Here is a 13,633-nt window from a genome sequence, read left to right on the forward strand (position 1 = left end):
GAATTATAATACATTCGAAGAAACATCCACCCATCCTTTGGAATTAAAATTGACTAGTAATTCTTTTATGCGGTAAGACGGTGAATGACCTCTTCATGCATTATTTCCATCTTGGAAGACTGTTTTGTGACAAGAATGCCTCATCGATATCAGTCGATAAAGAAATTTTCCTTTTGACTACTTTGTTTACTTCTCCAGACGTGTCTTTAAAAAATACCAACTTAATCCGACCTGACTACATACTCAAAATTTGTTGATAGCACACAAGAATAATAATCCGCTGAAGTTTCGAGGAAGAAGACGATAAAAATGGCAGAATACGGAAAACGCAGTGGAGATATGGTTCTGCAGGTAGGTAGAGTGAAAGTCTGATGACGCACCTAGGTTATTAGGAGGCCTACTGTAAAACCGCCTTGGTTGAAATGACCTCTTAGCAATCCTAGTAGAGTTCTTATATCATTCATTTTGGTATCTCTGGCTATCTGCATCTATATTCCTTGTCCTGAGCACACTCTTTGTCAGAACAAGTAGGCTTTCTTTAATTTCTATGACCTCCGCTAGAAGATCCTGCAGTGGTCTGACGATTTTGGTAAATAAGTTTGCTGAAAAGACACCACCCCCCACACGATTATCCAGTTTGCGTATAAATACTTATGCCTGTGACCGTGTACTCCTCATATTTTGCCAATCTGCTCTAGAAGGGAAGGCAATGATGTGAACCGAATTTAAGTTCAATTCTATAGCATTTCGAAAATCTGTGGTATTGAATAGAAAGCGAAACTTAACGAGTATCTTAGAATGCCCCTTAATACAGGCGACTAATAGAAGCGCTGACTTCGCTGTCAGTTGCTTACATAACGAGTCTGTTGGCAATAAATGGCAATAAAATGAAGTTGGCCCGAATTTCCGAAGAAGACATCTAGAAATAATGTATAGATCAGTGCTAGCTTGGTTCTGCTTAGAGGTATGATTCTAATCGAAGTTCTCCAAAAAGTCTTTAGGAGTTACAAATATAATATTATTTGTATATTTTCTTTTCGAAAGTTTTGAGCGCTGATTAATGTGAAGTTATCCCTTGAAGCCGGAGTACATAATTTACTAAAATTTCTTATAATTAAATCAATAAATAACTTAGACGTTTTGAAAGAGCGAAATATAAGAATCACCCATAATGCAAACTATTTACTATGACTTTGTATACTACTTCCTTATTGTCTATATTAAGAACGCCAGCAAATTTCACATTTAAAAATAATTGCCCATGTTTCTTTTGCTGCACTTATTGCGAGTGCTCCACTTTCCACTGGCAAACACGATCACTCTTCGATCGTCTGCAAGCAACGACATTAATCATTGCGCTAAACAACACGAACGATCCTTTAGCTACGTTAATTGTGTCAAATGACCTCGAGCAGTTGGTGAAAAAAGCGACAGCGATTACTTAAAATAGGCGCGTTCAATGAGGAACACGCCAAGAGAGAGAGCCAAAGGCCAAAAGTGAGTGGAGGTGTAGCGGCGACGCAACTTGTTTGCTTACTGATGATAAACCAGTCAAAAGAGTGTTTGTGAGAGCGCGTCTAACTGGCTGAAAGAACGCGAGTATATGCACTCATCTCTCTCTTAACATTAAATTTAACCAGCTTGTGGTCAGTTCAAAGTTTGGCTACAACAAATATTTATAGTATTTCATATTGATGCTCCTCTTTTCACCATTAGTGCCATTAATGGTAAGCGCACCTGTTGAGCGCAACGGCTAGCTGTGGTGAATATGTATTTGTTACACATTTGGTGCAACAAGTGTGGTGTGTTGCGGTGGTGGAGTGATCATGCGCGCACGAGCGCGTTTTGTTTACAAACCTCTTTTCTTTATTTAATGTTGTTGTAGCTTACGCCGAACAAGTTGCTTGATCTACACCTGGGTGCGCGTGCGCGTGCGCTCCCAGGCATGCTTGTTGCTACTGTTGCTGCTACCACGCTCTCGTACAAGTAACTTTCTTTTGCATTTCACCACTAACAAATTATGCTGCGCGATCGTTTCGTGTTTACCTGCTGACTCTTCGCTTTGGTGGTGGTTTTAATGTTGGTGCTGCTGATGCGCCAGCATAGCTGGGCATATCACAGTGACTCTACTTCACGTTTAGTTTACAACGAAACTTCGACGCGTTAAGACAAGTGAATCCAGTGACCGGTTTTTTGATTATATTCTGTAAGCGCTTTATTTCGTGATCGTGCGCATGCGCGTAGAACACACTTCTTGCTATTTTTGCATAGTTTGTTGATCGATCGCTTATAGTGCAAATACTTAATATAGCGTAGCGTTACGATTTCTAAGCGGATTTGTTGCGTGCAAATGCGGAGCACGTAATTAGAACGCGCGATCGCGCCGCTTGCCGTGTATCACAATAATTGGCATTGACAATAATTGCTTGCATGCAGGCGGACGTATAAAGAACCGTCTATTCGGGGCGCGTTGCCGTGTTCGATTTGCAATTTAGTGCGATTAACTGCGCGCGTGCAATTGGGTGAATGTGAGATTACAAGATTTGTGCTGGTTTTGTAGAAATTTTACTAAAAATAGGCGTGGCGCATATAAAGCGCCTAACTTGCTGTAATCTTTTAGAAGCTTTGTACTGTAGATCCGTAGCATAGCTTCCAAGTAAAGTGCACACAAAAAGTGGGCGGCGCGTTATCGCATTGATCGCCGCTTACTTACTAGTATTCAAAAGGCTAAAAAATTAAAAAAAAAAATAAAACCGTGTACTATTAAATATATGCCAACCATAAAATCGTGTTTGAGTTTTGTCAACTAACAAAAAATGTCGCATGCGCTGCAGGCGTTCAAGTTGAAAACGGCCGCGCAGCCAAATTTGCCGCTACCCAAAGCGTTGGGGCGCCGCGCCCATTTGCTTGCCACAAAAAACTGGTGGAAATTATGTTTTGTGTACGGTCATGATCCGTCGAAACTTTACCGTGAAATCACTTACAACACAGAGTCGCCAACGACAACGGACAATAAAACAGATAATACAACAACAATGAATGCCAGTGGGAATACCGCTACGGCGTGTAATACGGAGGCTGCTGATTCATTGCGCGCCGCGACAATGTCACCAGTGGAAAGCGGCAGCGCTTCACAAAGTTCGCTGAATGATGCTGCAAAATTATTTCCACGCAATATGCCGAGCGTGAGGCGCAGTCGCAGGCGCATAGCGACCAAAACAGTAGCAAGCGATGAGACAGCGGACGGCACAGAGTTATCAATGATTGCTAAACAAGCAGCAGAGAAGAAAAAAATATTGAACAGTGCGGTTTTGCACCGCGTCGATAGTAGCTGCCACAAATCGAGCCTCTCAAGGGTCACCAAGTTGACGCCGCGCAAACTAAAGGCGCCGAATAGCGGGCAAAGGCGGCAACATTGTCGGCGCACGCCATTTAGTGACAATAATGCAACGCTGATAAATGGCAAGCGGGAGGTTAGTGTACACAGCAAAGAACGTAGAAATAAGTGCAGAGCGCACGCGCAAAACAATGACAGCGACAAGCTGAATGCTGCTGACAACGCTAAGTATTGCGAAGCACACAACGCAAATAAGGCGCCAACACAGCATGCAAGCACTGCGCGTTGTCACAAACATAGCAAGCAAGCGCTTGGCGCTGAGCAAGAGAAACAAAAATATGAGCATTTAACTGCTATGCAAGCGCAAGAAATGACGTGCCAGCAGCTGCAGCGGTGTGAAATTGCACAAACGCTCAAGCAATCAGCGCGCACACATCAACATTACGCTAAAGCACTAAAATTGTCACTGCTGCCACATGAAATACCACTGTGTGACGATGGCGCGCGGCCGCATACATTGTCTGCCGCAAGCGCGTTGTCATGCGCGGTCACCCAAACTGCCGATGTTCAATACGCGCAAAACCGCTTGGCCGCAATCGGCGCATTGCCATCACCCTCGGCCGCCTCACAAACTCACTCTCATCAATCGAGTCTCATTAGCTACGATTTGAGTCGTTCCACAAGTCGCCTAAGCTACTTTGAATCAATGCCGAATGCGGTTAATGCCATAACAACAACAGCAGTAGCAACAACAACGGTTGAACAGTCGCTAGCAAGTCAATCACATACCAATGCTGGCAAACTAAGTCACAAGCCGCATCACCAACATATGGATGACACATTTCTGTCATCAGGCATCTCATGCGGCGACGCTGAGACGCAATCAGAAGCGAGTTGTAGTTCACCATCGCTAATGCAACTACAAAATGTTGCTGTTATTGGCGCGCATATGGAGGACGTCGAGGATGCTTTAATTGAGGCAGAGGTGGCACAGCTTACGGCCAATCTGCGGCGTGACGAAGAGGCGGCCGAGCGACGCCTGTCACGACGCGTCGAGGCCACAGCAAAAATGTTGCAGACCAAAAACGCGGTCTGTTCAAGTGGGAGAGAAGCGGCGTCAGCCGTGGCAGCAAAGAAAGTCGCCGTCATCACCAATGCCAAAACAATGTCAACAACTATGACAACAAGCGCAACGTCAACAACAACAACAACAAGCGCGTCAACAGCAGTCTTACCACAATCACTAAATGTTGCTGATCTACGCAATTTAAAAGTTTGTCGCAATCGCAATGCCGTGTGGATGCTTTCGTGCGCCAACAACAGCGATAGCTGCATAGCGCCCATACCGGATGACGCGCAGCTAAGCGATATTGAAGAGCAGCTTGCGCGCTTGCCATCCAGCGATGAAGTGGATATGACGAGTGGCGTGTCGTCGACGCTTGAAGAGTCAGCAAACACAGTAGCAAGTAGCACAGCAGAAAGTGCAGCCACAGTACTGTCATCAACAACAACAACTACAAGCTCGTGTGTGCAGCAGCAGCTGTAAGTGGTCTTAGTCAATAAAAATCTTTGAAATTTATTGATATTTATAAGAATAGAAAGCTGCTAAGAATTCTTTATCATTTATTTTGTTCTCACACATTGCCCCTTACGTCTGTAGCTTTCATTTTCAGCAAATAATCTGAAATTATATCACAGTCATTAGCATTTCAATAGTTCCGCCGCGCTCAGCTGCTAAGCCACCGATTAGTCTGTAAACAGGCTTTTATTGTCAGCTTTAATAGCTTGATTGGGCGCGTCCAAATTTATACAAATAGAACAAAGCAGTCTGTGCTTCTATTCTTTACAACCGAACACATGCTCGACAGTGGCTTAGTTGGTTTTTAGTGTTGAAGGGATTTAAGTAGGAAAATAATTTTTTTCTTATGTAGAAAGTGGTTGTAAGAGCTTGATGAAATAATAAACATTTAAACTAAATAAACAAGTTTTTATAAAAACGAATTTACTCTAACTTTTCTTCAACCAATTTTCGTATAAAATATTGATTTTATGATTTATCATGTAGTGCATTAGAAAGCAAGGTATAACTCAATACTAAGGAACTACTGGTTATTTTATTTTTCAATAGGAGCGCTACAAAAGTTTTTTTTTTTAATAAATTTCCTGTTAAGACTAAAAAAAAATTCCTTAGAAATTACTTTTGCATGGTTACCACGAACATGAGCCCAATCGTCGCTGGCTTGTTGACGTAGACCGTAGACTTAACGTAGCCTCACAGGATAGTCTAACGGTGTCAAATCGCACGATCGAGGCGGCCAACTGACTGGATCATTTCGTGAGATAACACCATCACCAAACTTGGTTTTCAATAAATCGATTGTGCCATTTGCTGTGTGGCTTCTGGTGCCGTTGGAACCACATATTGACCAAGTCCATATCTTCCAATTCGGGCCAAAAATATTCGGTTTTTATTGAGCGGTGGCGATTCCCATTCACAGTAACGTGCTAGTCTTGATCATCACGTAAGAAGTACGGCCCAATGCCGCCGCTGGCCCATAAACCGCACAAAACCGCAAAACCCGTTTTACCCCCTTTAAGTCTATGACTCTGCTACTCTATAAACGTAAACAAGCGATTAAATCCGTCTCCATATTTGTATTGAGCGGCAACTCAATGGAAGCCAGTAGTTTATTCTTTTTCGATTTCAAAAAAATGATTATCGATTTCTTTAGAATGATTGTGTAAATATGCACTCAACTTATTTTGATTTCAGACTGATCATTGTGTAATACTAACATTTAGCTATTTGTTAAGTTTTCTTTAGGGTTTTAGTTTTAAGTCTTAAGTTTATTGTTGAAAACTGTACAAAATATCTTTGCTTGCATTGAACTCAAAAATAATCTAAATCAACTCAAAAAGCTCACTGCTAAACTGTAAAAGCATATTATAAAACTGAACTATCGATTATTTATTGAAGCTCAACTCTCGAAAAGCCGAAACTCCTATGGAAGCAAAAAACACCTGTGATTTCAAAATTTAAATAAAAAGCTTATTAGTATGGAGTTTGCTGAGCATTTGTAGAGTATCAAGCTTGTTGAGAATTTAGAAATCTTTCGAGCTAATTTCTGTTCCTGTAGTAGTACTATAGCAATGCGCTGCTTCTTCAAGTAATTTTGCTGTCAAAAAATCACTTCCCTCGAGAACAGTTCAAAAATAGTTCGTAAATCAAAAATGTTTCGCTTTTGATTTGTTTACTTCGAAATAAGTGGGAAATTTCGAAAATGATATAACATCTACTGTGCACAAAAATGGCTTTGTTCGATTTTTTGTACTCAAACTGTCACTCAGAAGTGATTTTATAATAAACTTCCATTGCGGAATTCCCTGCTTTTATAAAGAAAAAAGACAGAACGTTAATGGAAATGTTTGTTATCATTCGAAAGTATGGTATTTAGCATTTAATTTTTGAAGATTATCCCTTTCAAATGTGGCACCGGCTACGTCTTAGATGGTACATCCGTTGAGTTCAATTTTCGATGACTCGTTCGAGCATTTTTACTTGTAACTGGTGAATGAGAAGGGTAATGTTTTCCTCCAAGGCCTGAATCGAAGCGCATAGACTTTAGACTTTATATTGTATATCCGACATAAAAGGAGCCAAGTCGTTTAATACGTCAGTCCGAGTTGCTATGAACGGCGCGGAATGGACTCTCAGCTAAGGTGATGAGTCTCAAATCTGTTTCTAGAAAAACCAATTTGTCTAGGTGTTTCGCAAAAATTCTAAAATATTAAATATTCAAATTTTGAACTAATTGCAGCCAGCAGCTACAAGCACCATTTAAGTCACAGGAGTCTGTCCACAAATATACATACTCTACATATATTTATAGAATGTATACTATGTATGGAAGCTTATGAAAATCATCAACTGCTAATTACTATACAAATATAAAGCTCATTAAGAAACTATTTAAAATTATTAAAAAAAAAAAAATATTTTCACAAAAATTAAAATTCGTAAAATGCGTGTGTGTGCGTATTCTAGCGCACAGCATACACATGTGCATTACATACCGCAGAGAATTAATGAGCTGCGTTTACAATATTTCGCGCTTCCACTAATTAATTTATTCAAAAGCCATTAGCGATAAACGAAACTCCATCTTCTTCTTAATCACACTTTATGCTGTTTCTGCGCTTAAATATTTATTTATCTGCGCATTTTTCTGCTAAGCGTTTCCCCTGTGCCATATGGTGTAGAGCGTCGCCGGTCATACGACAATGTGTCAGAAGCAATTTTGTAGTAGTCAATTGATGAGGCGCACCAATCTGGCATTTGGTTAGTTGTTTTACCAAAAATTGTTTGCCTTATGGACATTTGAAGCGCCCAGCGGCAGAGCAGAGCGCCAATCAAGCGATGAACTGCCGAAAAAGCCGGCAAGGCAACATTGAAAAGGCGTTGCAAATTGCGAATTATTAATAGCGGTGGCACTTAAGCGAATACAAGTATGCATATACATACACATATACACATAGATATACATATATACACATCTATACACACATACATTTATGCAAAGTAATTTTTGGTAATTCTCGAAATTGCATTCGCATTATTTAGTTGTCAAAAAAGTTGTAAGCGGCGCTGCATCCTTCAGCAGACGGCGGTCTGACACACTTTCATTGTTGTTGTCTTGACTTTTTTTGGTTATGACATGATGCATACGCTGATTGCATGTAATAAAGACATAAAAGCACAAATAACAGCTGCTGACAATAAGCCATTTTTTATGAGCGTTTAATGACTGGGCCGCGTACTTTACGAATTTATCGTTTGTTTTGGAGACGCGCGTGCGAAGAGCTGGAAAAAATTATGCATGTGTATATACATATTTACATTATATGTAGATATATGTGCTTGCATGCATGTATAGGCTTAAAACTTATGGGTTTTGCATTGTGTGTATTTTTCTGATGCGTAATATATTTAACCGAAAAATTAAAGTAAAGTAGTTGCCACCCAACTGAAATACCCACAAATAAATTAATTTAATTTTCGTCTAAATAGTAAATCAATTAAGCAAAACTGAAAGATTTTGAATAATTTTACAAAAATATTTACAAAAGGAGTTGCCACCTGTAAACATTTTTTTAAATTAAAAATGCTGCTAATATAAAAAAGACTTCAATTTAAACACCAGATAAAAAGTTTTCAGAAAGCCTTCGTTATTTTGAATAAATATTTTTGGGAAAGTTGCCACCTATTTAAAATTTTTATTAAAAAAATGTATTAAATAAGTAATAACAATATTGACGAGAAATAAAAATTAATTAATTAGGTATAACTGAAAGGTTTTGTATGCTTGTGCATAAATATTTACAAAAAGTGCTGCCACCTGTAAACAATTGTGGAGTAAAATATGTCAGTAAAATAAAAAAATATCAATAAAAACATTAACTGAAGAGCTTTAAAAACTTTCGTTGTTTTAAATAAATATTTTTGAGAGCGTTGCCACCTATTTACAAATTTTTTAAAATAAAAAAGAAGCAAACTTTACAAAGACTTAAATAAGCAATTCATGCAAATTCGAATACAGTTACAGACAAAGTAGGATGTAAGGAACCAGTTTTTACTATACTGATTTAAAATATTAAATTCGGTTATGAATTAAATGCATTAAAAGTAAACCAGATTGACAAAAGTTCCCCAAAATATATCCATACAATATTAAATTTTGTCGATACAACCAAAAAGTGTATTTTAAACCGACATTTACTTAGAAAAAGTTTCGCGCAATATCTACACCCATTGAGTGCCTGTGTGTAACGTAGCATAATTTTAAGTCTGCACTAAAAAACACGAATTGCAAAAAAAAGGATATTTTAACTTATTTCCGAAGCAAAAGTTTGCGAAAAACAGCACATAAATACACAGCCAATAATAACTGCTGCCAAACATATTAATTTTCCTCCATTTATAATTACATTTACATTTTTTACGTGCCCCATCAGCGCAGTGTCAACCAATTGAATTCCAGAAATTCGCCTGCGGTCGCGCTGACCTGTATCGACATGTGCCCAGGCATACACGCCATACACGTAAGCGCGCACCACACATTCCCACCGCATACCCCTCTGTCTACATAGCGACTTGCGAGACCGTCCGTTCGTGTGTTTGTGCATTGAATTGATGTGCCGCCAAGAGGACATGCGAATATTGCCACTCATAAATTCCATATGTCGTTTTAATAACCACACATTTATGTGCATGTTGCAAGCCGGCAGCGTGCGGCATTTGCAGCCGCATTGTGGCAACATCAACACGCCCATTCAGTTAAGTCAGAAAAATTAAGATCCTCTTACACAGACGGCAAAATGGAAGCAAAGATGAAAACCGACACGAAGACGCACAGACTCACCGCACTTACGGCGTCTCCCGCTTAGTTCATCCGACGGCTCCGAATGCCGATGAATGGTTCGCTGATAGCGCTGCGATATATCTCACTTGGCAGCTGACTGCCAAGGCATTTGCACACGTACCGAAGCAGTGCAGAGCAACAACAACCACTTTATTTTATAAGTATTCTCAGGTCCACCGTTTGTTGCGACCATATTGGGAGGCCTCAGCGACATTGACTAACCGCCCAGCAGTCACGCGCACACACACACACATGCACCCAGGTGCCCATCCAAACCAGCATATCGCGCTCGTAAATCGCACCTTTCGATGTTGCTTAGCTCGTGCATCTTCGCATATCAGCACGAGATACGCAGCTCAACACTTTTATCGCTTCATTTGCATGCTTTTGTGTGCCACCAGCCCAGCCTCCGCAGCTGCGCGCCTCCACTGGTTGTGGCGACTTTAAATCGCTTCGTATTATGCATAAAAAGCTTGTGGACGTGCGCAGCGAAGGCGGTGTGCTCACGTGCAAATCTTTTGTTTGCGTGCAGTGCGGCAATTTCCTCACGCACACAACTTCAGCTCGCATCATTTTTATGTCCAAGCCGCGCATTCACCGGCTACCATCTTCCATCTATGAAAGCTAAGTAGCTGGTTATAAATCTGATTTATGAGGTGAATGTTTGAGTTATAAAGTGTTAGTGTGGTGTTGCTATTGTTGTTGTCGGCGGTCAATTTGCAATTCTTAAGAATTTCGCAATGGTTTCGGGTATCGTATTCAAATGTCATGTGCGTATGTATATATGTATATGGCAGAGCGTGGCATATTGCTACTTTTACTTTTTATGACACGAAGTTTCATGCTTTTATAGGCGGATTATGCGCGCTGCGCTATTGATATTGTTTGCCATAAAAACTTCAAATATATGAGAAACTAAAATATTTTGAAGCTCATATTAGAATAATAATCAGTTAGAATTTTGTAGCATTAACGTTTCTACCCACTTTCAGTACCGAAATTTTGAATTTTTCAGATTTGCTCAATAATATCTAAAGTGTCTGCTTGGTTGCCATATCAGAGCTCAAAAACTTTAATGTCAATTAATAACTCCTAATCCTATTTTGCATTTTAGGTGACGATATGTAATGGGAAACAGTCAAAGATAGTGTGAAGGGAAGTCAGAGATATACTAAGCCTTATCTTGAGGCTATTTTCACTTACGGTTAGTAAACATTGCTTGGTTGGAAGATATTAAGGATCAATGAAATGTTTTTTTAAGTCCTGCTAAATGAAGTCTTTATGTGGTGGAGGGTTTTAGAAAAGACCACACTTGCAAAGAAACTCGAGAGCTTTCAATGGGCGGCGTTCATCAGCATGTGTGGGGCACTAAGATCCACTCCAACCATGGCACTTAACGCCATTCAATGCAATATTGCCCGTGGACATCGCCGGAAGGTGTATGGCTGCGAAAGATGTCATCAGATTCAGAGAGTCTGGGTTCTTAAAGGAACACCGATCACTTGACTTGGATCATTGAATCGCTAAACTGAACTCTGATGGCTGTTTTTCTGCCTATATACCGGCGAGGCAGTTGTGGGTGGGAAGAAGCCGTTGGAGGAGAGGGGCAGTGAGCTTCTTCACGGATGGGTCAAAGCTTGGAAGAAGGTTAGTGAAAGGGTCCACTCTCAGGAGCTCTCTATGAACTCCAGTTTCAGATTTCTTGACTATTGCAGCATTTTCCTGGCTGAGGTTGCAGTCATTAAGGTAGCAGTAGATTTACTGCTCCAGATTGCAGCCCTCTTCAAGGAAGTGACCATCCACTCAGATAGCAGAGACGCGAGTTCAAGGGTAGTAGAATTCATTAATTTTACGTTCAGGGCTGGTCGAAGTTTGCATTGGCTACCAAGCGGTTTGCAAATTGTTTAGCTTTCCTACACTACCTTAAATAAAATTTCGAAATTATTTTCCCTATGTTTCCTTATCTCAAAAGCTTATTCCACTTTTCTTAATTTTTTATTGCTTACTAAATAGGTAAATATCTCCAGCCCTTTGCACGTTAATTTAATACTCGAAATTCCTGCAAATTGATTGTGCGCATTAAATTGACATTCGCGGCCAGGCGATCGCCGCTGTCACTATTTGCTTGCTTTATTTTAAAAAATGCCAGTGAGGCGAGTAAACGTGGTACTAGTATAAATATGAGCGCTTATGCAAAAGAGTCTTCCTCACTTACCGCAACAGCAAATAAGTATTAATTGAAGAAACGTATTGGAGCTCAATAATCATACAAAGAAAAAAATAAATAAAAAGGGAAAGGTAAAAACTGTGGCTTTAAGTCCATAGACCTTCACATTGAATTCCTTTTCATTGGTTCGTGCAAAAGGTGAATGTATGCATATGCTCGTATATATGCAATATAATTACTTATTTACATATGTATGTGCGTGCGCACAATGTGTGGCAAACAAAGGCCAAAGTCACTTTCGAACTTGGCCACAAAGAACATGACGATTGGTGGCAATCGTTAGGCTGAGCGTTGAACAAAGCGCGAACCATACATACACACATGCATATATGTATGTACACATTGGGAGTGCGCTAAGCTGCGCTTGGGTTAATATGCCAATATATGTATGTATAATGTATATGTATATATGTATGAATACCTGTATGTGTTTATCACGGCATGAGCGCGCTGATTTTAGCATCTTAATGGCTTTTCAATCGTCATTTATGCGAAAACAAAGTATTCTGCAAACAACAACAAATTAAGCGGAGATAAATATACCTACGTATGTGTTCATGTTTACTTATGGATACTTAAATTTCAATTTTCCGCCTCTGTCAGCCGCCGGGCGTGAGAAGGTCAGACGAATAAACATCCAGGCAGCCAGCTATTCAACTGGAATAGTAGTACAAATACATACAAAAACACATATATGCGATTACATATCGACAACTAAAATGCAAAACAACGTATCATAAAACAAAAATCGAAAATCGCTTTCAGATATAACCAATATACAACCGTTTTATAGGCCAAACTCAAATTTTGTTTTAATATGAGTGTATGATAACCATTATATAACTAATATATAACCAATGCATAACCAATATATAACCACTGTATAACCAAAACTCAAATTTTGTTTCAATCGGAGTGGTTTCTATTGTAACGTTGTTCCGTCACCTGTAAGCTGATGAAGAGTGATGTTACGTTATTTTGCATTTTATGTGATGATATATAAGAATATATGCTTAAATAGGTATACGTATAACACTCAACAGACTTGCATATGTATATATGTATTTATACTAAAAAAATTCCATTATTATCTCTCGAGAAATTTGCGGCGGCCGTTTTATATATGCCGACGCCGCCGTACACTCTACTCCTGCACAATTTTATCCTCTTCTACAAGTGCATACATACACATACCACATATGTCTTTACATATACCCTCATTTAGCCGATTTCAAAGTTAGCATGTAAAATGGAAAAATGTAATTAAAGTCGACATTAAGCAGCGAATCACGGGTGGTCGGTCGCTTTGCTAATAAAAATGAAAATTGTGGCGAGCAAAAGTTGTGAGCAGCACCAAATCGGCCTAACCAGCAGAAGCGGCGTGTACAAGTGGAGCACAGATGAAAGCAAAGGCGACTACAAAGTGTAGCGATAAATTAGTGTTTTCTTGCTTTTTACGAAGAAACATATGGACGTTGCGACTTTGAAGAGTAACATAAGCTCCGATCAGCCTACTTACTTCGAGTATTTGCCACATCACATGGCCGTATGATGTCCGTATTTGTGTATTTAATTAAAAAGAAATTAATTTTTGTTGATTTTAATTGAATAGCAGCAGCGCTTACAGCAGAGTGTGGTGATTACTTTTCA

At 39.6% G+C, this 13,633-nt stretch overlaps 1 protein-coding gene across 1 annotated transcript in view; it reads left to right on the forward strand.

Moving 5' to 3' along the window:
* The first annotated feature begins 1,883 nt into the window (after positions 1 to 1,883).
* The window catches only part of LOC105224647 (mucin-5AC), an 80,180-nt gene continuing 68,430 nt past the window's right edge, over positions 1,884 to 13,633 (forward strand). The window contains exon 1 of the mRNA XM_029549560.2: positions 1,884 to 4,879. Coding sequence (XP_029405420.2) covers positions 2,817 to 4,879 — 2,063 coding nt within the window. The 5' untranslated portion in view covers positions 1,884 to 2,816. The remainder of the gene's footprint in view (positions 4,880 to 13,633) is intronic.

This window comes from Bactrocera dorsalis, chromosome 3 (genome assembly GCF_023373825.1).
Source record: "Bactrocera dorsalis isolate Fly_Bdor chromosome 3, ASM2337382v1, whole genome shotgun sequence".
Taxonomy (NCBI): domain Eukaryota; kingdom Metazoa; phylum Arthropoda; class Insecta; order Diptera; family Tephritidae; genus Bactrocera; species Bactrocera dorsalis.